This window comes from Lethenteron reissneri, chromosome 31 (genome assembly GCF_015708825.2).
Source record: "Lethenteron reissneri isolate LAM-NWPU_2019-01 chromosome 31, ASM1570882v1, whole genome shotgun sequence".
In the NCBI taxonomy this organism is placed as follows: Eukaryota; Metazoa; Chordata; class Hyperoartia; order Petromyzontiformes; family Petromyzontidae; genus Lethenteron; species Lethenteron reissneri.
The window spans coordinates 5,847,662-5,871,655 of NC_083809.1; the positions used below are offsets into that span (position 1 = coordinate 5,847,662).

The 23,994-nt window shown below is 49.1% G+C and overlaps 1 protein-coding gene across 1 annotated transcript in view; it reads right to left on the reverse strand.

The window, feature by feature from the left end:
* The window catches only part of LOC133349708 (advillin-like), a 36,799-nt gene extending 17,859 nt beyond the window's left edge, over positions 1 to 18,940 (reverse strand). The window contains exons 1-8 of the mRNA XM_061563385.1: positions 18,797 to 18,940; positions 9,063 to 9,144; positions 8,518 to 8,592; positions 7,549 to 7,745; positions 6,463 to 6,571; positions 3,873 to 3,983; positions 3,016 to 3,221; positions 2,556 to 2,634 (exon numbers count right to left, since the gene is read on the reverse strand). Of these exons, the coding sequence (XP_061419369.1) occupies positions 2,556 to 2,634; positions 3,016 to 3,221; positions 3,873 to 3,983; positions 6,463 to 6,571; positions 7,549 to 7,745; positions 8,518 to 8,592; positions 9,063 to 9,134 (849 nt within the window). The 5' untranslated portion in view covers positions 9,135 to 9,144; positions 18,797 to 18,940. The remainder of the gene's footprint in view (positions 1 to 2,555; positions 2,635 to 3,015; positions 3,222 to 3,872; positions 3,984 to 6,462; positions 6,572 to 7,548; positions 7,746 to 8,517; positions 8,593 to 9,062; positions 9,145 to 18,796) is intronic.
* Positions 18,941 to 23,994: the final 5,054 nt, after the last annotated feature.

Below are 23,994 nucleotides of genomic sequence, written 5' to 3' on the forward strand. Positions count from 1 at the left end.
GGCACCACGGGCTGACCAGCCCCTCCCCACCCAGCCCCACCCAGCCCCTCCCCACCCAGCCCCACCCTCCCCACCCAGCCCCTCCCTCCCCACCCAGCCCCTCCCTACGATGGACGGACACAATAATCCCCTGTGGGCTGGTGTAACCAGGAGGCTCCTACCAGTACAAAGGTTTGACTGGGTTAGATCGCGTAAATATAAATGTGTCGTTAAACCCGCCACCGCCCGACATTGCCAATTCAGTGAGGTCTGAATAATTTCCGCCCTCCCCGGATGCGTTTCAGCAGCTAGCTGCCACGTCACGCCTGCCAAATATTGCCTCGTAAACAAAAACAAATCAACAAATTAATTTGGGACAGGGGAGGCTTTGTTTAAAAAAAAAACAATAACGGCCACTGTTACGGTGTGCACAGTGTCCATTACACGTCGTCAGTAAAAGCCACGATGTTTGCCTTAGCCTCCTATTAACGTCCCCAGTCATTGTGCGCCTCGCCCGCTCCTTACCCTGTGGCTTAGCAAATAGTGCACCACGTAATCCAAGTTGTACGGTGAACGAAATGCTTAAGGTGTCACGATCGCCCGTTTGCGCCGTGTGAACTTCCCTGTTAGTTTGTAAAGCGAACTGTTCAGTGTTTTTTGCGCGGAGCGGTGGCACAGCGGTTGATGCACCGCGCTTTCAAAACATCAGCAAGCCCCCGCCGACGATGCGAGTTCGATTCGGAAAAGCATCAGTGGCGGGTGATATGTGCACCGGTCAAGGTTTCCCCCCCCCCTTTCACCAACTCACACTGACCCATCATGGTGAAGTATGGTCAAACAATCTCCCCCCCCCCCCCCCCACCTTCATGACCGACACGGCACGGGGAGGCCCACAGACCAGTGTGTGAGTTTGACCAATCTCCCGTGGTCCACCAACCCTGACACCCACAGTGCTGCTAGGTGCAGGCATGGCCCAACGCCAACGATTGGTGCTCACTCACTCGCACAGCAAACCCAGCTATCTCTGGAGTCTATTTTGGGCCACCATGCAGGCAAGGAAGGGGCTGCTCTCTACGGCAGTGTCTAGATGTGTGTGGGGTCTGCGCTCTGGGATCTCAGGTCGGAGCTTGAGAGCACATTCATGTGAAATGAGCCGCGGACATTCTGAAGGATCGGTGACGCGGTGAAACCAGAGCTACGCGTGACACTTCCTATGAGGTGTCCTCATATTTAAAGACACCACGTGGCCTGGTTTGCTCGGAAGAGTTTCAGAAAACCTGTCCCGGTGACCCGAAGATTTGGGAAAAATTCGTGAAACATCTTTGTTTGGTCTAATGATCAGGATTAGGCGGGGCCTGTAAAGAGTAGGCGGAGCCGTTGATTGTGTTGGAGTGTAGTTATGTGAAAGTGGGTGTCGCTATTGGCAAAGTGGGTGTGGTTACATCAAAGTGGGTGTCAGTAGTGGCTAAGTGGGTGTGGTTACGTCAAAGTGGGTGTTGCTAGTGGCTAAGTGGGTGTGTCTATGTGAAAGTGGGTGTCGCTAGTGGCTAAGTGGGTGTGGTTACGTCAAAGTGGGTGTCGCTAGTGGCAAAGTGAGTGTGGTTACATCAAATTGGGTGTGACTAATGGCTAAGTGGGTGTGTCTATGTGAAAGTGGGTGTGACTAGTGGCTAAGTGGGTGTGGTTACGTGAAAGTGGGTGTCGCTAGTGGCTAAGTGGGTGTGGTTACGTCAAAGTGGGTGTCGCTAGTGGCTAAGTGGGTGTGGTTACGTCAAAGTGGGTGTCGCTAGTGGCTAAGCGGGTGTGTCTATGTGAAAGTGGATGGGGCTACCGGCTGAGTGGGTGTGGTTTGGCAAAAGTGGGCTGGCCTGCTTGAGGTCGGGAGAGAAGGGGCAGCCAGCTCACTGGGTATCCCCGGTTGAGCCTCCAATAAATGAGGTAACCTCACAGTCAACATTTCAAAATCACGATAATGTGTCTGTACGTATGTTTAACTTCTCTTGCACCGCACATAGATTAGTTTGTCAATCTAGATTTAAAAGTGCATAGCTCCAAAAAAGGGGAAAAAAACGATTATCATATTTTGGTATTGGCAAAGGAGGTCCCATGATGCATAGCTCCAGTTACTTCCTAATATCGGAAGGAAGAGCGTTCCAGACGGCCGCAGAAGTGCACAATGCGGTGACCACCGTCTTTATTCGATGGGTAGCCAAAATCCGCTGCTGCAAGGATAACCAGGAGTTCGCGTGATGATGGTTTATGCTCCTTGACGTATGGAACGTCATTGTAAATGTAAGTATTTGCAGCGTTTTGGAGAACGTGGCTCATTTGTGCAACAACTGAGTGCTTTGATGCGAACACAAAAACTGAATGCACCGTGACCAGCTCAATGTCGAAGACAATTCCAGTTTTGTCATTGACGTGCATACCGTGAATGGAATCACCGATTTAAAAAAAATCTTTTAGTTCGTGCATCGAAGAATTGGGGGATGGGGCATGAGGGGTCATGGGGTGGGTGCGTGGGGGGGGGGCATGCCGCTTTTGTGTTTCGCCCATAATCCCCGTCGCCGCCTTACGTCGTGCTTGAGCAGGTCTTGGGTGAGTGGCCGTGTAGCCACCTCCTGCACCACCAGCTTCCCCTCTGCATCTGACAGGCTGTGACAGACACACACACACACACAGAAGGAGTGCGTTCATAATGGTACGGCATTCCCTCGTTATTCGCGAGGGATACGTTCCGGAGACATTCGTGAATAGCACATTGAATTAATGACCTTAATTAAATGTGTCAATAAGCTCTTAAATATATGAAAGTTGTCACGGAAACACGTAGCTCTATCACTTATCTCATCACTTTCTCTCTCTCTCTCTCGATGCAATCGGGCAGAGTTCCAGATGCAGTTTGCGGATAGCCCACAAATTACAGATCGCCAGTTCGTGAATAACGAGGCAATACTGTACTCTACTTTGATTGACGGGAAGGGGGCGGCCCCCCTGCCCACCCGCCCCTCCCGCCCACCCCGCCCCACCGCTCACTGGTAGAGCTTGATGTTGGACATCTGTGCGGCGTCGGGCCGGTCGTCGGGCACGGGGTCCTTGAGCGCCTTCTTGCGTTCGCCCAGCACGGCCACCATGACGCGCAGCAGCTCGCTCGAGGCCTTCTCGTCCTCGCCATCGATGATGCCGATCTGGGCGCGCCCGCCGCGCTCGCGGTCGCGGATGTCCATGGACATCTGCAGGCCCTGCGCTCGCGGCCAGTCGGTCGGTCGGTCGGGAGCGGGTTGAGATGCACAAACATCGGAATCGTGAGGATTGTGTGTTTATGTCGGGTGAATCCGATGAGCTATGAAGCTCTTTTTCTCACAGATGTCCAGCAGGGGCACGGGGTCGGAACGTTACAAGAACGAACAATGACGACGACAAACATCGCCGTGGTCAGCATCATCGTCGTCGTTATCATGCACACGAGAGGATCTTATCGCTCCATCTCCATGGATGACGTACTCTCGGACACGTTCCCTCCTTTGGCTTCCACTAATTTTTTTAATCGCGACCACCGGCCATCATCATCATCATCCCTTCGAGCGGCTTGTTCTTCCCAAGCTCACTTATGTGATTTTTTTTCACATTTGTTATGATTTACATATGTTGAACTTCTTTTGTACTGTACGTAGCAGACCGTGCCATCTGGAGGTGCGGGGGAAGGACAACAAACTAAATACAAAAAGCTCTTCTAAAGAAATGGGTTTCAAATCCACGTGATATTAAAGATCATTGTCGTCATTTATCATCCATAGCGGACGACGCTCGCTGTTGCGTTGCCTGCCCTGGTGCGTTTGGGGTACGTCCATCGGTGGATTGCTCTGTACGTTGAAATAAAAGGTTACTGGCACCTTCATGCGCTCGTTCTTGTTGCTGTCAGGGCCGTTCCACTGCACGATGACCTTGCCCAGGTCCAGCAGAAACACGTCGCCCTTGTTCATGCTGTCCCAGGTCAAGGCCACCTTCGCGTGACACAGGGGCACATCACAAGAGGTGAATCGCAGGGGACACATCGCAAGGGAACATCACAGAGGCACATCACAAGAGACGCATCGATATTTTTTCCAAAACAATTATTCTGAAAGAAAAACGCACCTTCGTGATGTCAACGTGGTAACCTTATTACGGTAAATACGAAACCAAAATCGTTTTGTACTTACCAACTCCCTCCACTGCTTTAGACCAGAAATGTAACTCCAATTGCTGCAGCTCAAATTACCTGGCCTTGTTTCTAAACCTCTGGGCACAGGTGTGAGTGACACTGGACACGCCTGTCAAAACACCTCTATGGGTGTGCCCCTACTTGAAGGCTTCTCAACCTCCACCAACAGAGACCTCACCAGCGACCCAACCGAACCCCTTCCTGGCTTTTTCTGGTTTCCCCGTGCACTGCGGACCGTGGTGAATGATGGCGATCGGGCATCATCGTGCTGCCGATGGGCTCGCTCAACTCCCACACAAGTTGGCTTTCAACGGCGGCTTTGCCTGCCACTGCAGAGTGGAACAATCGACGGAGCACGTGATCCATGGAGCACGTGGTCAATGGAGCCATGCTCGATGGAGCACGTGGTCTGTGCAGCACGTGATCGATGGAGCACGTGGTCAATGGAGCACGTGGTCAATGAAGCCATGCTCCATGGAGCACGTGGTCTGTGCAGCACGTGATCGATGGAGCACGTGGTCCATGGAGCACGTGGTCGTTAGAGCACATGCCCCGTGAACAATGGCTGCCACATCAAGGCCGTCGGACACAGCGCCATTGAACGATTACAAGGCCGAGACGTCGACTTATAGCATCGGCCGCTGCTCCACAACGTCAGTCGCTTATCTCTGCGACGCGCCCTACGAGGGATGGGGCGGCCTCCAGTGTCCGCCGTGGTTCGTTAACGCGCAGCACGTCGTGTTCAGTTTGCCAATCGACAGGGGCCTGGGACGTGCAACGGCCTCGTGTGCAATTTGTACATAAATGTGAAAAGAACGATGAATGAGGCACAGAGGGGGGCTCTCAACACTTTACAAGGGTAGCAGATGGTGGTGCGGAGTGGTGGTGGTGGGGGGTGGTGGTGGGGGGTGGTAGTGCTGGGGGTGGTGGGGGTGGGTGGTGGTGGTGGAGGGTAGTGGGTGGTGGTGGTTGGTGCGTGGTGAGCACAGTCGCTATAGAAGCTCTGTTGTGTTTACTTAAGTCTCTCTTACCAAACCTGTTTTATTGAAATGTTAAAACAAACCTGGGCAATGTTACCTATGCCACCTGGTGCTCCAGTATCATCACCGTGCGACGTCAGCTTTTGAACCCCAAAAACAAATGTGTTGGTTTTTTTATCATCATTATCATCACCGCCACAGTGGGCAATCTGCTGCTGGATGTAGGCCTCCCCTAAACAACAATACCTGCGATGGAATAATCCACAAGCCATCTGTCTACGAGCTCAGTCGTTGTTGTTGTTGTTGTCTCTGTTAGCCAAGATAACAAACAAACCCATTGAGGCACGTGAAACAACATTAACTATTCTGCAAGGCCTCCATTGCTCCATCTCCTCCGTGGATGCATTGTACTCTCTAATAACACTCTTTTTTGTAATTTGAGGATTTCATTTTTGTGTAATTTAAAAGATTCCCCCTCCCCTAATATTTGGCTCTCGCTATGGCCATCACGTCATGAGAGGTGGTAAGCATTTGGACGTCTCATAGAGCAGTGGCGATCCTTCGTGTCGTGTCGGAGAGCGGACCGTGGAAACGGATACCACAGAGCTAACCTCTGAGAACCCTTCAAGTGGCGGGTTTTCGTTGTTGTCCCTTTTTTCCCAAACTTGCATTTCTAGACAAGCTTATCGGTGTCGCATCATTCCAATGGAAGGTCTCACAGAAGAAGGCAGTGTTCACTGCACGAGAGTGAGCCAATACTCTCCGGCGCATTGCAAATTTACAGTATTATTATTATCATAATCCTTCACTGCTATTTGAATAAATGTCAATTCAGGGAGATTTTCTTATTAAGTTGTGTGATGCAACTGAACAATGGTGCCAAGATGTTAACTACCTTGCCTGTAATATAGGAGGTCGTGATCCCGACCCTGACAATGCCTGCTGTATATTTGGAGTTTGCATGCCTCTCTCACTCTCGGTCTCGTAGATTTTTCTCCAGGTCCTCCGGTTTTTCCCCTCCACATTTAGAATGAACGTCACACGTTGATAGCATATTTGACTGCGATAAGTTCCCACGCGATAAGCCACTTCGTTGAGCTATCACTTGTGATGGCCAGGCCGCTTCTGAAAAATTACCACGTAGCTCAGTGGGACCTTACCTGGTAAAAAATAGATTAGAAACAAACTGACGGCTGGCCGGAACCCAGATCCTAACCCGAGATCTTGGAAGTGCCCACGCTCAGCGACTCTCTGGCACGGCCTGGGCCCCATAATCCCCCTTCTCCTCGTGGGACCCACCTCCGTCGCCATGACGCTCTTGCGGCCCTTGATCTGCAGCAGGCGACGCGTGTTGTACGAGTTCGAGTCCACGTGGTTGAACCCGGAGGCCACTCCGCCCTTCATGTACCTGCAACACAAGGGGGGAGGTGAACGGCGGCTCGTGCGAGTGCACGCGCGTCGGAGGTTACTCGCCAACGACACTTGCCCCTGACGGTCTGTGTGGCCACGTGGGGGGAATATTTGCGTGCGTGTGGCTGTGGTGATGGGCAGTGGAAAGTTGGCACAGTAGGAGGCACAGGTGGTGCATTGGCCAGTCATCTCAGCCAGTGAACCCATGGTACCTGGGTCTGTCGCATGACCTCCTGCTAGCGGCCGTTCGCCACTTCACGTGGCCTTAAAGTGCCCAAAGCCTGGCACAAGCGCAGTGGTGACTGTCACCGCCACTTTGTGGCAAATAGCGGTTGTTGTTGTTTAGTGGGGAGCGGTAGTGTAGCGATTATCATGCTGCGTTACGAACCCTGCGACCCGAGTTCGATTTTCCTCTCAGCGACAAAAAACGGTGGCGAATATCTGGACCGTCCCTGAGCCTCCCCTAGGTCGACTCAGTCTCAAATGAATACATGGTGCGATGTCTGAACATCGCCACTGTGGAGACAGGGGTGGTCGGGCGTGGTGCTGGCCACCCACCCACCAACTCGTGTGCCGTTCCGACCTTCATACAAGTGTTGTCGAGTAAACAATTTTGTGAGTTGACTCCAACATCAGTGGGTGTGCTGAAATAGTAACGAATCAACACATTTTGTTCACGTCACAAACATTACCAATTGACTGTGTCGGGTGGCGGTGGCGGCGGTGGTGGTGATGGCGGCGGGTTTAGCGACACATTTATATTTACGCGCTCAAACCCAAACAATAAAAACCTTGATCAAACCGGCCACGTCGGGTGGAGGAGGGGCTTTACGACACAACCTATTTTTTCTCGTTTTTTTACCACCCAAAAAAAATCAATCAAATCAATCGCGAAATGGCAAACGCTCCGCGACATATTCTTAGGTTTTTTCGGTAAAGTCACGTAGGTTAAAAAAAAAAATCGCTCAGCCGTACACGAGGCCCGACTTGAAGTGCCCCTTGAAGGTGTCGGACTCGTGGCCCTGCGGCTCGCGGTGCTGCTTGGGTGCCCCGCCGAGCCACTCGTCCAGCTGCGTGGTGTAGAGCGCCGCCGCCCCCTGCTCATCCACCGACGACTGCGAGCCCAGCCAGAAGTGGATGTCGACCACCAGCTGGGAGGACACCTTGCGGATCTGTGGTGGGGGCCAGACAGGGGTGGCGGGGAGGGCGTGGTGTGAACGAGGTGGGGGCGGGGGGGGGCAGAGTGTCATCATAAACTTAGGAGATTGATCGCGATTAAAAATCTGGGCGTAGTAGCGTTGTGGGGATGGTTACCCCCCCCCTCCCCCAACACCGCCGTGTCCCCCTCCTCGTAGCCCGAGGCCTGGGCCCCTCCGGCTCGTGGACGCCGGTGCGGTTGCACCGCCCCCGCGCACTTCTCGATAGCTACACCACTGCTGCCTGCGATCCAAGTTTGATTCCGGAACACCACGGCTAACGTGAGTGGCGAGCGAGATCTGAGCCCGGTGTTGGGCTCCCCCCTCCCGCCCGGCCCTCCCAACTTCATCAACCCGCGCTGACCAGCGTGGTGAAGTACGGTCAAGCAAGTCGCACTACCCGACGCAGGGCGGGGAGGCCTCCATCCAGCAGTGGATAGGGCTGTAAATGATCATTTCACCGGTTGAGAGTGTTTACCCCATTGGTTCCGTGAGGGTTCGGATCGACCTGATTGGCGGGCCGGTTGCGGAGGAATCCCTCCGACGTATCGCTCGCGGGCCTACGTCATCGTTCGTGTTCTACAAATATTCAACAAAGCTCCGAGTCGCTCGAACTGCTGTGTACGCCCGCGCGGTTAAACCGCCGCATTTCGAAAAAACGGAAACGTCTCATGCGGGATCGTCGTCTTATGAAGGAACGTGTTGGAAATATTCGCGTTTTTTTTTAAAGTTGATATTCGCCACCCACCGAGATGACTATGTAGCAGTCTCCCTCGTAGAAGCTGCCGATGTTCTTCTCTGGCACGGCGACCATCTGCATGGCCTTTACAGGGAGACACGAACCACCACCAGCATCACACGTTCATCACATGTTCATCACATGTTCATCAAATGTTCATCACATGTTCATCACATGTTCATCACATGTTCATCACATGTTCATCACATGCTCCTCAGGTGTATGATCACGGGTCAAGATGATCATCATTATAACATGTTCTCCATCATAATCATCATCGGCAAACATTATCATCTTCATTATTACCAGCAACAGCAGCAACATCATCATAATTTAAAATCATCACCAACACTACCGTAACGTCCATCATTAATTTGGGCATATCGTCGCTAATGGGCTCACATGTAGGATGCATGACGATGAACGCGCTACTGGACATCTGTCAAAAAGAGCTTAATAGCTCATCGGATTCCTCCGGTATAAATATTGTGATGCTGCATACATCACCACCACCACCGTGACCTCCGGCCCTGCTTGACCCCCCTGGGTCTCACCTCGATGCGGAGGACCTGCAGGCCAGGGTTTTTGTGGATTTGCTTGAACATGTCGTCCTTGAGTTCCGGCATCTTTGCGTCTCTGTGTGCGGAGGAGAGAAAATAAAGAGGGAGACGACATTGGCAGAGATGATGGATTCAGAATCGTTCGTGGCAAGCCAGGTCAAAGTAATTTCCTGCTCAGAATTAGAATCGTTATTCCAGACTGGAGGAATCCGATGAGCTGTAAAGCTCTTTCACAGATGTCCAGTAGGGGCAGGTCAGAGCGTTCCAACAACAAACAATACAAAAACACGATAAGAGTGCAAATTATATAAAAATAAACACATCTCTGAAAATATACAAATAAAACTAACTGAGTAATTAGCTTATTTTTCATCAGCAACCTATCCACAAATGATAGCTCAACGAAGTGGCTTATCATGTGGAAATTTATAGCAGCAACATCATCTAAATAGTCTCAACGCATGTTGCTCAAATGAGCATTGCTTGGCAATGGTGCTCATCCTATTTTTACAGCCCTCAGCCAGTGGTGGAAAATTCGGAAATTCTACATTCTTATGCCAGAGGCGAGTTGATCCATAGGAAAACCCCTCTTCACTTCCCATAAAGTGCTACTCATTTTATCCACCCTGGAAGGATGATGGGCTGAGTCAACCGCCACTCAGCATTTGGCATTTGAATTCATAACCTTCCAATTGTGGGCCAATCGCTCTGCTGGTGTGCCACCTGGCAAACCAAGATTGCATTTCTAGAGATGAGATCAGAACCAGACATGGCAAATCGCTTACATCATATTGAATGATGATAAACGCGCAGTTTTGTTTCACTCGCAGAGGGAGAGAGAGTAATTCAAAGGCACAGAACACCACAAACAATCGAGAATGCAAGCCAGGACTGGGTGCCAACGATTGCCCAAGCTCTGGAGTCCTATATTTGGATATTTGAAGCAACTCCGAGTAATTACACTCGTGGGATAAAACCCGGAGCGACCGGAGTAAAGCACCACAAGTGCGAAGAGGGGTGACGCTAAATCCCCGTACAGATGGGTGCAGATGGAAATGGATCCCCTTTCTGTCCTGCCGTAACCTGGCAAGCCAGGAGCTTGCGACCTTGACGGCTTGCGCTGGGTGGGGAGAGGTGGAGTTTCACGAAATTGTGTGATCCGTCAACCCTCGCCTCCGCAGTGCTGCATTACAGGTGTGCATAGCCACCAGTGGCCAGCTACGTGGGTAATTATACAGCATTTAAAATACTTTGCTTTGTGCCACAGTTGCGCAAAGTATTTGTGTTTAAATAGGTGTGCCCTTTACACTTCGCCTGTACCGCTCACTGTGTACATACACCGCTCACCGTCGTGGTGTATGTGCAACAACGGCATTGCGTTGTGGTGTGTGGCCACAATGAATGATGGAAGTGACACAATAGGTCATGGGAAATGGCGTAATCTTGCAGGTCTTGTCATGGTCAGTGGCCTGATTTAGTCGGCTAAACCCGGAATCAGAATCTTTATTTATTCTGGAGAAATCTGATGAGCCATGAAGCTCTTTTTCACCGATGTCCAGTCGGGGTAGGTCAGGAAGTTACATAAACAAACAGTACATAAAAACAATACCCGATTCACTGTCCCCATCACTTTAGTTCCAATGATGCAAAACAACAATAAGCGTCGTTGTGGATATAAATAAGCAAACAATATGCCTCCTTCAAACACCTGCCCCTCCACAATAAAAATCAATGTTTGTTCCACTCATCCCATCAGCCACACGGGCTTCTGGGAGTGTGAGTAGCGTGAGCAACATTGGTGTGATGCAATCACACCAATTCGGTTTCGACATTCGGTGTTTCATCAGTCGAGTCAGGCTCTGTTTGAAGTTTAGGCCCAATGAAGCCACTTTTGACCAAAATTCGGTGATGAGCTTTAGAAGCAGAAGCGTACGGACAGACACACATCGGCAGAAACAGTGGTGAAGGAACCACCGATTACAATTTTGCAACAAAACAAGAGTGATTATGATTTTAAGTAAGTCACATTTTCATTAATAACTTTCTCAAACACGCGAGTTGGTTAATGATAAGTTATAAAACGTTGTAAATCCACTGTTGGATTCAGGCTTCTCCAAATCCTGTCGGCCGACCATACTTCACCACGCTGGTCAACAGCAGCGGGTGAAGTTGGGGAAACCCAGGACCAGTTCGATATGACTTGCCACCGATGTTAGGGAATTGAACTGAGGTCGCTGGATTTGTATTGATCACATGTCAACTGACATTTTTAATTCAGGAAATTGTGTGAAAACCCGTAGTTAATGGTATTGGGAGGAGTGTTAGTTTTTTTGAAGTCGTTGGTGACCAAGGCCGAGTCCATCTCTTCACTGCGCGTAACTCGGTTTCGTACTTACACTGAACTTATTTCGCACTAGCCAACCGTGCTGATCGAAGGTGCGCGCGGCAGGGGGGCAGGGTACAACAAACTACACACAACAGCCAGCAGTTCTAAAAAAAAATCGTTTTTAAGTCATCACGGGCCAGTGGCTGAGACCCAGATTCAAACCCAGGTGCTGCCAGCTCAGAGCTCTGACCTCAGGGGCCACGTGACCATCTCCCAGCCAGACGTTTAAATCAGCCCTCTGGGTAAACGTTAGCACAGGTTGCACGTGGGAAGTGAGATGACGACAATTGATCTTGCTCTCTGTGCATGCAAGCCCAAGAGGGGGACTGCCCATAGAACTATCAATCAGTTGAAGATTTTAAAAAAAATTGTTTGTTTTTAAATCAACAGGACGTTATGTTTAAGAAAGGTGTAATTCACAATACATACAGCAACTACAGCCCACGCCGAGTATTTTACTCCTTCTCTACGATGGACGATCTTTCTGATTGGCTGCTGCGTTGTCGAGATGATAACTACCTCGCCTGGTATGCAGGACCATTGGAACCTCATTTTCCAGTAAAAAATATGATGATTTTTTTGTTACCATTATCAGAGTTATGTTTTTTGTTTGCATTATGCCTGCAGGTATTGTGGTCTATGCAAACATGACTCCTTGCAAAAAATGTGTCAGTTTTGTTGCCAGATAGAAGGGTAAAAAAACAATTATCATATTTTTTACTGGCAAATGAGGTTCCAATGGTGTAAATGCTTACCCCGAGCTCTCATACTCTGATATTGCATTGTCTTTGAGTTGTGTGCCTTTTGGCGTCATCTGGTCCAACCCATGTGAGACTAGGCCCTAAGGAAAGCTGTATCGGGTGTCGACCAATCAAACTTCAAGGACAGTGCACATTATCAGAGTTGTGTTTTTTGTTTGCATTATGACTGCAGGTATTGTGGTCTATGCAAACATGACTCCTTGTAAAAAAGGTGTCAGTTTTGTTGCCAGATTGAAGGGTTAAAAACCAATTATGGTATGCAGGAGTTCGTGTATTCGATCCTGACAGCCGGTATATTTGGAGTTCGCATGTTCTCGCTGTGGTCGCGTTAATTTTTTAATCCGAATCCTCCGGTTTTTTTCCTCCCTCCACGATTAGAAACGTGCGTTTAGAGTAATTTGGCTGCTATAAATTTCCACGTGATAAGCCACTTCGTTGAGCTATCATTTGTGGTCAAGTCGCTTCTAAAAAAGAGCTGCATAGCTCAGTGGGGCTTTTACCTGGTAAAATAAAACATATCTCAAATTGTAAATGTTGTTGCTTCAACACACCGGTGGGCTAAAGCAGTGAACTATTTGTCTTTGTCAACGTGACACATTTTTACTGATTGGCCGTGTCGGGTGGTGGAGGGTTACGACACATTTATAAATAAACGCGATCTAAACCCAAAAATCGTTGATTATGAATAACATTGGTCGCGAAAGCCTACGTGTTAAACAAAACATATCTAGTTTACAGTTTGTATAATGTATGGCTGCCACTCCGTGCTAGTCCTGAACACTGGCCCCCATCCATTCTCGCCATGGCGCGTCCTGCCCAAGCCCACTGACTCGCTTTTCTTATCAGACAATGTGACGTCTCTAACTTGCGCGTCTTCTCTGACTCCACGTGTTCCTCTTTGCGTCTGTCAGTGTGATCACGTTGCATGGCAGGTCCGTGAGAGACGATGGTGGTTTGGGGGAGGCCTTCATCCAGCAGTTGATTGATGATGATGATGATGATGAAAAGAGTTGCAGACAACTCAATGCCAGATTATGCAGTGTCAGATGAAAATGTTGGTAGGTGGACTCATTGAGATGTAGCAATGTGCTGGCATTCGCTTCTCACATCAAAAGCCATGGACTCACACAGAGACTCATCTGACTCACACAGGAATCCACAGACTCGCGCACAGATCCAAAGTATAATTGACGTATACAGACTCAAAGCATCACACAGATATAAGTAGACTCTAACAGAGACCCATAGACTAACACACAGACCCGTTGGTTCACACAGAAACCCATAAACTCACCCAGAGGCTCATAGACTCACACAGAGACCCATAGACTCACAGAGAGACCCATAGACTCACCCATAGGCCCACCTAGAGACCCATAGATTCACCCAGAGGTTCATAGACTCACACAGAGGCTCATAGACTCACGCAGAGACCCATACACTCACACAGAGACCCATAGACTCACACAGAGACCCATAGACTCACACAGAGACCCATAGACTCACACATAGACCCTCACACAGAGACCCATAGACTCACACAGAGACCCATAGACTCACACAGAGACCCATAGACTCACACATAGACCCATAGATTCACACAGAGACCCATAGACTCACACAGAGAAGCCAGTAACCAATGAATCCACCTGCACACGTTATCACCTGACATTGGAAAACCCGACGTGGACTTTGTCACCTCTCATCAAACTTGGAACCATGAACCTCCACAAACGGAAAATAACTCTATTGGAGGGATATTTTACCAATCACTCTGTCTCTACTAAAGATATCGCAAACATTTATTGGCGTGAAGGGTCCTTTGTGATAAAATGCCAAAGAGTGCATGCGGTGTGGGTCACGGGGGTCATTTCACCCTACTTACTTCACCACGCCGGGTCAATGCGGGTTTGGTGAAGGATGGGGGAGCATAGAAGTAGAGTACAACAACAGATGTCGCCGTCCCGTCGCGCCCAGTGGTCACCCGTGCAAGCACCGTCCGGGCTAGACCTTGCTGGGCTTGAGATCCGACTCGATGCAGCTGACACGCTGCTAACTAATCACTGTGGTGAGTGTGTGTGCCGATAAGATTCTCAGCAGCGGGGTCGAGATAATGGAGGAGGGGAGCGGTGGCGCAGTGGTTAGCGTCTTGCCTGCTAACCTCGGCGACCCGACGAGTTTAATTCCTGCAACAACAACAAAAATATCCTGGGCACCCCTCCCCCCTTAGGTTGACTCAGCCTTAAATAAGTACCTGGTTTGCAATGGCGGAGCCAGGATTTTCAGGTAGGGGGGGGGGGTCAACCCTGATAGGAGTTGTTAGTAAGTAAGGACTTGTCCCTTGCTTTTTAATTGACGCGTGTGCGGCGATGGCGCAGCCATCGATGGAGGGTCGAATTTGAACCGCGTTGTGTGATCAGCATCGCGCTCGCTGAAGGTGTTTGCCTTCAGGGAAGTCGTGCACTGTATATACTACGCAACTGCGCACAATTCTGTGAGTCACTTATAACTGCTTTGCCGTTACTTATTGCCAATTATGGACTCAGATTATTGCCCTATCATCTCATAGAGTCCCTGGCACAGTGGCAGTGGGGGTCGCAAATGCCGATTTATTACTAATAAACCCCAATGATCCCATCGAAATTAGGGATTTCGATCGGATCATTGGGGGGGCACGTGCCACCCTCCCCCTCCCCCAGTGATGGTTTGGGTGTGTAAGCATCATCATGGGGGGGGGAGGCCGGGCGTGATGCTGGGCTACCCCATACACCCCTGTGCTTGCCTTCATAGGTGCTACTCGCTGACAAGCACACTTGCCCTGATAAACCTGTGTGTGAGGCTGTGGGGGGTGCAGTGGGGTGGGGGAGGGGAGGGATATTTGTCTTCAGTGGAGGTGCTATCGATTGTGGGCAGGTGCGCTGTGGATTTATACAACGAGAGTCTAAACAGGTAAGATGAGCTCACAATACTGCATTGCCCCGCAGTTGTGTGCGCGCACGCGATTTAATTGATTATTTATTTATTGGCCAAACGCAAGATTTGCATGCAAAGTGGTCCACCTTGTGGTGCTGCTGCTGCTGCTGGCGGAATAACACCAGGGTGTGAGTGGGGAGCAGCTGTGGTGTAGCGGGACAGGTGGCAACCCGGGTGGAAGTGCATCGTGTTAAAAGAGACGGCGCTGGCTCTGACGTGGCATCAGTCACAATCTACGGTGGCCATGTAGAGTCTTCATAGCACATGCAGTACAAAGAGAGGCGAGAGAGATGCAATGATTCATACGAGTCGGGGACTGTACTTGTTTACACCATGGGGCCAGATTGAAATGATAAAAAAATTATGTTGCGTATTATTTTATTATTTTTGAATGGTTAGAATTTGCTGCCTTGCCAAAGCATGGGTATTTAACTTGCAAACTGCATGTATTTATCTTAGTGATTCTCTTCCCTTTCCTATAATTTGCACTCCTGTGGTGTTTTTATATCCATTCGTTGGTGTAACTTTCTGACCCGCCCCTGTTGGACACCTGTGAAAAAGAGCTTCATAGCTCATCGGATTATCCAGGATGGAGACAGGTGCTGATTATGAAAGATGCGTTGCTGCTGCTGCTGCTGTGTGCTGAGACAATGGCAGTACGAGGCCGACAGTTTCCGGCTGTACTGTGACTCACAAAGCCTCTGGCTTCACGGGTGTGTGCGTGTGTATGTACGACCACGCCCAAAGGTTTGTGTGTGGCTTTTAAAGATAAGCTCCGTTTGGTTTGATGGGTTTACTATTCACTTACATTCATTAGTTGCTGCTGCTGCTGCGGGTAGTAGTGGCGCAGACGCATTTTTTTTTACTCAACACGGTTATAAATAACACTGGTCGTAAAAGGAAATATATACAATAAACCGACGTTTCGGGCAATTGTCCTTCATAGCACATGTGCTACGGCTTCAAATAAAATGTGCCGATATTTCAGGCTTTGTCCATTAGCTGAGATGTCAGACTATTATATATACATATCGTTTTTTTGTGTTATTAACGAACGTGTTAAATTGTGTTTCATTTACAATAGGGGTTTTCCCCGATACAATACCAAAGTTAGTTTTTTTTACTGTTCATGAATATAAAGGCGTGATCCAAACAACCTATTAGAAAGGTGGCAACGTAATAAATGCAGGTAAAAAAACACACTTTGAGTGGCATGTTTTAAAGTTACAGCATTTTATACTACAGTGGGCTCAATAGCAAGGCAATTCGATAAATGTCGTATGCGCTGTAGAGGCCACTGGATTGACCACACAACTACAACCCAATTGTGTTATTATTATGAAGATTTAGTGCAAGGAACACATGCGCGTACACAACATTACTTTCCATGTTTTGCAACAAAGAAGAACGCCGTTCTCGGGCAAAAGTTAGTTTTTTGCAGGATAATATAACATCGCAGAGAGACAAAGATCTCCCCCGTGTCACCTCAACACACTGTTGGATACTCATTTGAGTCTGAGTCGACCTAGGGGAGGCCCAGGACCGGTTCAGATAATCGTCACCGGTGTTTGCCGTGAGCGGGAATCGAACTCGGGTGGCCGGGTTTCGTAGCGCAGCGTAGCGTTAAACGCTGCACAGCACGCACACACACACGTACACTTGTGAAAGCTGAACATTATCCCAATCAAGATTTTAACGTCCAAAAACAAAACGAAAAATGTACTGCTTCAACGAATGCTGTTACGGGGCGTTCGTCTGGAAGGGTCCAATGGTTGATTGCCTCCAGCAAACGTTTGCAACGAGCGAAAATGTCGTCGTTGTAAATGATTTACATGACAGGCAAATGATGATGCCTAGAGAGGTGTCAATGGGTCAGCGAGACGGACTGGTCAGTCCGGAGGTCACCGGGTCAAATCAATCTCCCGGTGCGGCAGCTAAAATAATGGGGGGGGGGGAAGTGTCTTGATCCACCCCCTCTCGCGATGAAGGACCGCTCAGAGATGTGTAAAGCGTGTCTTGCCAAGTACAAGAAAGGGTCGACGAAAATGTTTGAAGAGATATGGAATTATAATTAATAACACGTAATTAATAAATAACAAAAAGGTCAGCCACAACATTTTGGAGGAACGGATATCAAGTAGTCGTAAAACAGTCTCGCCGTGACATCAAGACGATAGACTCTATTTATATCATTTGTTTAAACATTTACACGGAAAGCACATGAGCAAATATCAAAAACGTAGATTGTCGGCAGTATAAAATTACGTTGTTTAAAGACTTCAGAATTTTACAAAGTTAAGATGACTTTGAGTTTTGTATCTTGCGTGATAAATAACATTTGTACTCATTGTTACCGCAAGTTCGTGTGCATTTTGTGCATAGCACTAATCAAGAAATAGATATGTATCATCAATGCTCAATATGTAAATACACACAAGGTGTAGGGGGGATACAAATACAACCTCAAGAGATCTATAAGGTCGCTTGTGTTGCGATCGAAACGTCGTGATTTAATTCTTGTTTTTTATTTCATGTTTTATACCTACGTGACTGTACCGAAAGAACCAAAGAGTATGGATTTTTGCAGTCACGAAAACTTCAAATCGAGAATGAACATCTGTCAGGGCGGGGCAGTGGCGTAGCGGTTTCTCGCGCTGCGTCACCGAGTTCGATTCCTACCCAGGGCGAACTTCGTTGGAGCGGCTTTACAACTACCCAACGTGGTGAAGTATGGTGAAACAACCCCACCGACACTACACGGAAAGGCCCGCATCCAGCAGTGGATTAGCAACAAAAAACAACGGCAAATTCTGCCGTACAAAGTGCATTTCGAACGCTCGCTAGAGTCAATCACTATTTTTGTTTTATTATACCAGGTAAGGAGGGCACCACTGAACTACGTAGCTCTTTTTCAGAAGCGACCTGGCCCCAAATGATCGCTCAACGACGTGGCTTAACGTGCGGAAATTGATATCAGCCAAATACTCTAAACGCGTGTTGATTTTTAATGTGGAGGAAAAAACCACAGGACCCGGCCGTCTGGATCGAACCCACCGACCTCCTGTATACCAGGCGAGGTAGTTAACATGGGGGGTCTGCATCGAACCCACGACCTCCTGTATACCAGGCGAGGTAGTTAAGATGAGGGGGTCTGGATCGAACCCACGACCTCCTGTATACCAGGCGAGGTAGTTAACATGGGCGGTCTGGATCGAACCCACGACCTCCTGTATACCAGGCGAGGTAGTTAAGATGAGGGGGTCTTGATCGAACCCACGACCTCCTGTATACCAGGCGAGGTAGTTAACATGGGGAGTCTGGATCGAACCCACGACCTCCTGTATACCAGGCGAGGTAGTTAAGATGAGGGAGTCTGGATCGAACCCACGACCTCCTGTATACCAGGCGAGGTAGTTAAGACGAGAGGGTCTGGATCTAACTCACGACCTCCTGTATACCAGGCGAAGTAGTTAACATCTCGCCACCGTGGCGCTCCAACTCTGCTGTGCCGTGCTGGGTGAGTGACAATTCGATGAAATTGTCACCAATCGAGGCCAGAGCCGAAGACGCGTTTCGTTTAAAACAACAACAACAACACAAACCCGTACCTTTACTTTCTCGAAGGGGCAACTTGATTTCCTTCCAAGGGCAACACCACCTCGAGTACGTCGACAGCCTACCTACTTGCACAGCCACGCGGTACTGAAGGAGCAAGCCACACCTCGGTCACCTTTGGACCCGTGCGGCACCGAACAAATCCCACCCACCCATCCGCCCGCCCGCACCGAACTCCCTCCCATCCTCGCTCCCTCACCTCAGCACCACACCCGAGCTCACACACCCAACCCCCCCCCCACCCCCCCACCCCACCCCTTCCTCAACTCAAACAAAAATCCCCTTTGGCCGTTTGTTTGTGGCTTCGACGCTCACAGGTTATTTATTTATTTTACAGCCCTCCCTCCCCCCACCATAGTGGGCCACTGAGTAGAAGGTAAGTCAGAGGAGGAAGGGGGGAGCTGTGGGGGAGCTCCCCAATTGTGGGGTTTATTAGTAATTTGTGGGGTTTATTTGTAATTTGCCGCATATCTCAGTGGTGGGGACCAGACCGATGGGAGCTGTCAGCAAACCGTTGTTTTATTCTGGGTGCGTCACATAAGTGATGATAATGATATTGATTTGTTTTTCATATGCGCCCCTCCTTCACCCCCCGCCCCTCCACATGTACACCTTGTCATCTCAGAACGCTCCACATGGCATCTCGTCATCTCAACGCTTTTGAATGGGGAACCTTCGCCCCATATGCGGAGTTTGACTTCTATATTTGGGAGGGGGGAGGGCGGGTATTCGCTTTATCTCTCACATTAGGAATCGCGGTTTCATGTAATAAATGTAAAAAAAAATTAACTACTGAGAATAAAGTGATATTGCTCCCCTCCCCCGCAAACTCCGCCCATACCCCCCCCCCCCCAGTGGCAGCTGTCCCTGTGCAGCAGAAGGTGACTCAGAATCTGACCTGCCAATGGGAATGAGCCTGTCAGTAAGGGCACGATCATTATTGCTATCTACAACGCCAACTGAGTTGTAATACGCGGGGTATTTCTGTAGAATTTGGAAGATCGGAAGGATATAAGTTCAAATCCTTGTTGGGGGGGTTGACTCAGCCCATCATCCCTACTTCCTTCGGGGACGGTTAAAATAGATACCACTTCGTATGGACCAGCGGTTGTCTTATGGAAAGCCTCAACTCCCGCCAGAGGCATGTGGAATTTCTACCGCTAACTTCAGGGCTGCGAAGAGGAGATGGACACCGTGGCATCAAAGGTCATTTTGAGAAGAAAATAACTTTGACTTTGACTTCACTTGAGGCCCTAAACTTTTACTTTGGTTATGCCTCGCGACGCCGCACTGGCGTGGCGTGCCGATGGAACCGATGCCGTGTGGCGAATCTCAAGACTCCGATTCTCAGGACGCGTGCCCGCTCTTCGCTCGGATTTGTGTTTGGAAAACTGGGAGAAAATAAATTAAACCCGTAAAAACAAAGTTTTTCACTATAAATCCTTTATATGCGTGGCGGCTAGAGTCCTCTCGTCCTCTGGCTTGAGATGCCACCTATGGGTCAGATGATTGTCTGCCAGCATTAAGCAATTGGTAAATAAATATTTATTTATTTTTCCCTAAACAGTGTAAAATTTAGGAATTTTTTTTTCACGAAAATTAATTGTCACACACAACGAGTCTGTGTGGAAAATGTCAGCTCGATTGGATCACGGGAAGTGGGGTAAAAAACGACCGAAAGATTTGCACGGTCGTAAGCAAGCAAGCGAACTTAATATAAAGGATTTTTAAAAAAAGCTCGTACATGCGTTCGGCCACCTCGCAGCCTGAGCCTTCGGCAACCGGCACAGAATTCCCGAGAAGCCCTACCCCTTGCGAGTACCGCTCTTGCCAGGATCAACCCTTCTTCTTCCTAGCTTCCGAGATCCACCCGCTGTCGGGTGCGTTCCGGGTGATCTGGCCGTGGTTTTCGTCGTGGTGTTTGGTGGTGGTGGTGCTGGTGGTGGTGGTCGTCATCGTGGTGTTTGGTGGTGGTGGTGCTGGTGGTGGTGGTCGTCATCGTGGTGTTTGGTGGTGGTGGTGGTGGTGGTGCTGGTGGTGGTGGTCGTCATCGTGGTGTTTGGTGGTGGTGGTGGTCGTCATCGTGGTGTTTGGTGGTGGTGGTGGTGGTGCTGGTGGTGGTGGTCGTCATCGTGGTGTTTGGTGGTGGTGGTCGTCATCGTGGTGTTTGGTGGTGGTGGTGGTCGTCGCGGTGCAGGTGGTGATTTCGTCGCTGCCTACTCGATTCGGAGTGGCAGTTGCTGCCACGGATTTTTTTGCCAGCTCACGAGACGACGCTCGGGCGCTGTCGTGGCGGTGACTGCCCAGTGCCATCGTGACTTTTTGCCCGGTGCCAGCTTGCGATGGGGGGCAGGCCGGGGGGGGGGGGGAGACAGCTGGGAGGTTGTATCCTGCTGTAGAGCCATACGACGCATGGCCTATAGTCCGGCCGCTTCTCTGAGTAAATACGCGACAAGTATTTATATTCCGTCATATTTGCTTTAGTGATGTGGACTTATTAATGGATGACCAGATAGCACATTGTATAATAAGCGCCTTATTTATGTCCTTACTCATTCCTCACCTAGCCTCGCACTCACGCGCATGCTTAAGTATGGTCAAGCAAATCCACGTGACCGAGACGGCACCGGGAGGCCTTCATCCAGCAGCGAATTAACAAACGGAAGCCGTTTTATTTTCTCCTGCCGTTGTGCCGTCGGCATCACGTGAACAGGTGCAGAAGCCACGTTAAACTCTCGCAGAGTCGTTTTACGAGCCCGTGTTCAAGAATGGCCTGCGGAACTAGACGTTACAGAACTGCTTCCGAGCGATCGTCGTCACCTACGCAGTAGGGGGTGCACCTTCCCACACACAGTGCTACACGGATAAATGTTCACCACGTGACAATTTGGAATTATTTCTCAAACCCAAGAGCTGAAAATGATACAAATTAAAAGTCAAACCCCAAATGGTATTTGTTTAACGTGGTGGGGTTTTTTTATGAACTAATAAACATTTAAATGTTACGTGAAGCGTTGAATGGACATTTAGTTTTTTTATATGCTTTCCAAAGAGCGTTTGTCAGACGTTCATCAAAACTGTAATGTTTAACAAGCCAAATCAAACAGGAAACCTCAGCGAATATTCACTTATTATTTAGCGACTTGGCTCACACCATCGACTCACCACACCTGAGAAAACCTGGTTTCACCATCGACGGCTGACACTGGGTCAAACTCAAGGACTCAGCGGTGCCAGGTCAGTCCTCTGACCCCTAAGCTCACCAGGCCACCTGCTGCGCTGTTGACCTTTTGATGGGTTAACGGACAAAGCATTGTTCAGAAACCCGTTTAAAAAGGGCAGCTTTTGCGATGCCTCCTGGACTGAACAATACCGGGAGGTTACTCGCCTCGGCTGTTGTTCCAGTGCCCGTGTTTACAATTCACACATCATGGCAGATACTGTGCACTTATTGAAAAGTTATTCTTCAGAACAAAACGAAAGCCCGAAAAGTGTGCGTAGAAGCAAGCTTGGAATTCAAACTGGGAGAAAGAGATGGAAACGCGTGGATCAGAGAACATACGAAAGTTAGGGACATCACACGTTGACTGTTAAGGTGAGTAATTGGTCATGGACAGGACACGTGGCTATCAGGGATGATGACCAACCGACAAGACTGGTCATGGAACAGCAGCCAAGTCATCGAAACTCACCATTGGGCGCCACGGTGGCGAGGTGTTAACTACCTCACCTGATATGGGCAGGAGGTCGTGGGTTCGATCCCGACCCTGACGTCTGGTGTCTATTTGGACTTTGCGTGTTCTAGCCGTGGCTGTGTGGATTTTTCCCCGGGTCCTCCGGGTTTTCCCTCCATATTTTAGGAACACGCATTTCGAGTATTTGGCCACTCTAAATGTCCACGTGATAAGCCACTTCGTTGAGCTATCATTTGTGGCCAGGTCGCTTCTGCTAAAAAAGAGATACATCGCTCAGTGGGCCTTACCTGGTATAAAACAAATATACAATTTTATTAATTTTAGCTTAGAATGTTAATGAATGTAAGTGGGATTGAAAAGACGCATCACGGACACAGACGATGACTGATTGATGAACATTGCAACGGAATGGTAACCAAAGGATGGAAAATAATTCGTCAAAGAGGACGACCATCACAGGGGTGGAGCGATGAGACGAGTTCGTGCGCAGGAGTGACGGGGATTTGCGAGAGATGGAAGACAACTTGTGATGAGACACATATAGATATGCTGATTTTTATTACTCATACGTTCCACGATGGCAATAATTCTTATTATCTTGCGTCATTGGAACTCAGGGTAATGGGGCCATTAGTCGGGTAACCTAATCAGGTCACTGTCCATGACAAGACCAGCGAGATACGCCCTTTCCGTGGCCTGGTGTCTAACATCAACGATTCACTCTGGCCGCACACTCTAACCCAAGGCCGATAGTGCACAGATAGCACAGTGAGTGGCGTATCATCCGGCGCTGCGTCGAACCCAGGACCCATTATTCTAGATTTTAAGCTTTCGTGACTGCAAGGATTCATACTCTTAGATTTTTTTTTCCGGTAAAGTCACGTAGGTAAAAAATGTAATTACAATTAATAAAAAAATAAAAAAATAACAATCACGACGTTTCGGAGGCAACACAAGTCTCCGTCATCAGGTGGGACCGTCACAGCCAGATTTGCTGCATCAAGTGAGGCAGGGATTCCAAGATGCAAGTTCTTAAATACAAGTTAAGGGGGAGGAGGGGGGAGGAGCTTATCAAAATGTGGTAGCCAATGACCCATATCCTTGCCTTTGGTGGAAATTCCACGTTCCTGTGCCGGCGACGAGTCTATGCACATGACGACCACTGTTCACTTCCTCCAACAGAGCGCCCCAAAGTGAGCGTTGATAGATCACTTAATAGACCTGCGTGCGATCGTATACACGCGCCCCGCATTCTTGCAGGTGCTAAAAAGGGTCATTTTTGGTATTTTATTCCCCATCGGTTACCAAGAAAATACAAAGTGCAAAGGTGCGTCGGGAGTGTGTGTGTTTGCTCGTTTGGCGGAGCCCCGTGATAAGCTTTGCTCCATTGAGACAGAGGTAAAAGGTCGAAAACCACCAACAGGTTCTAAACTTTGCTTCGCTGCTGATAGCGCAGCAGCGTGATTGGAGTGGTGTCGCTTTTTGTTTTACGAACA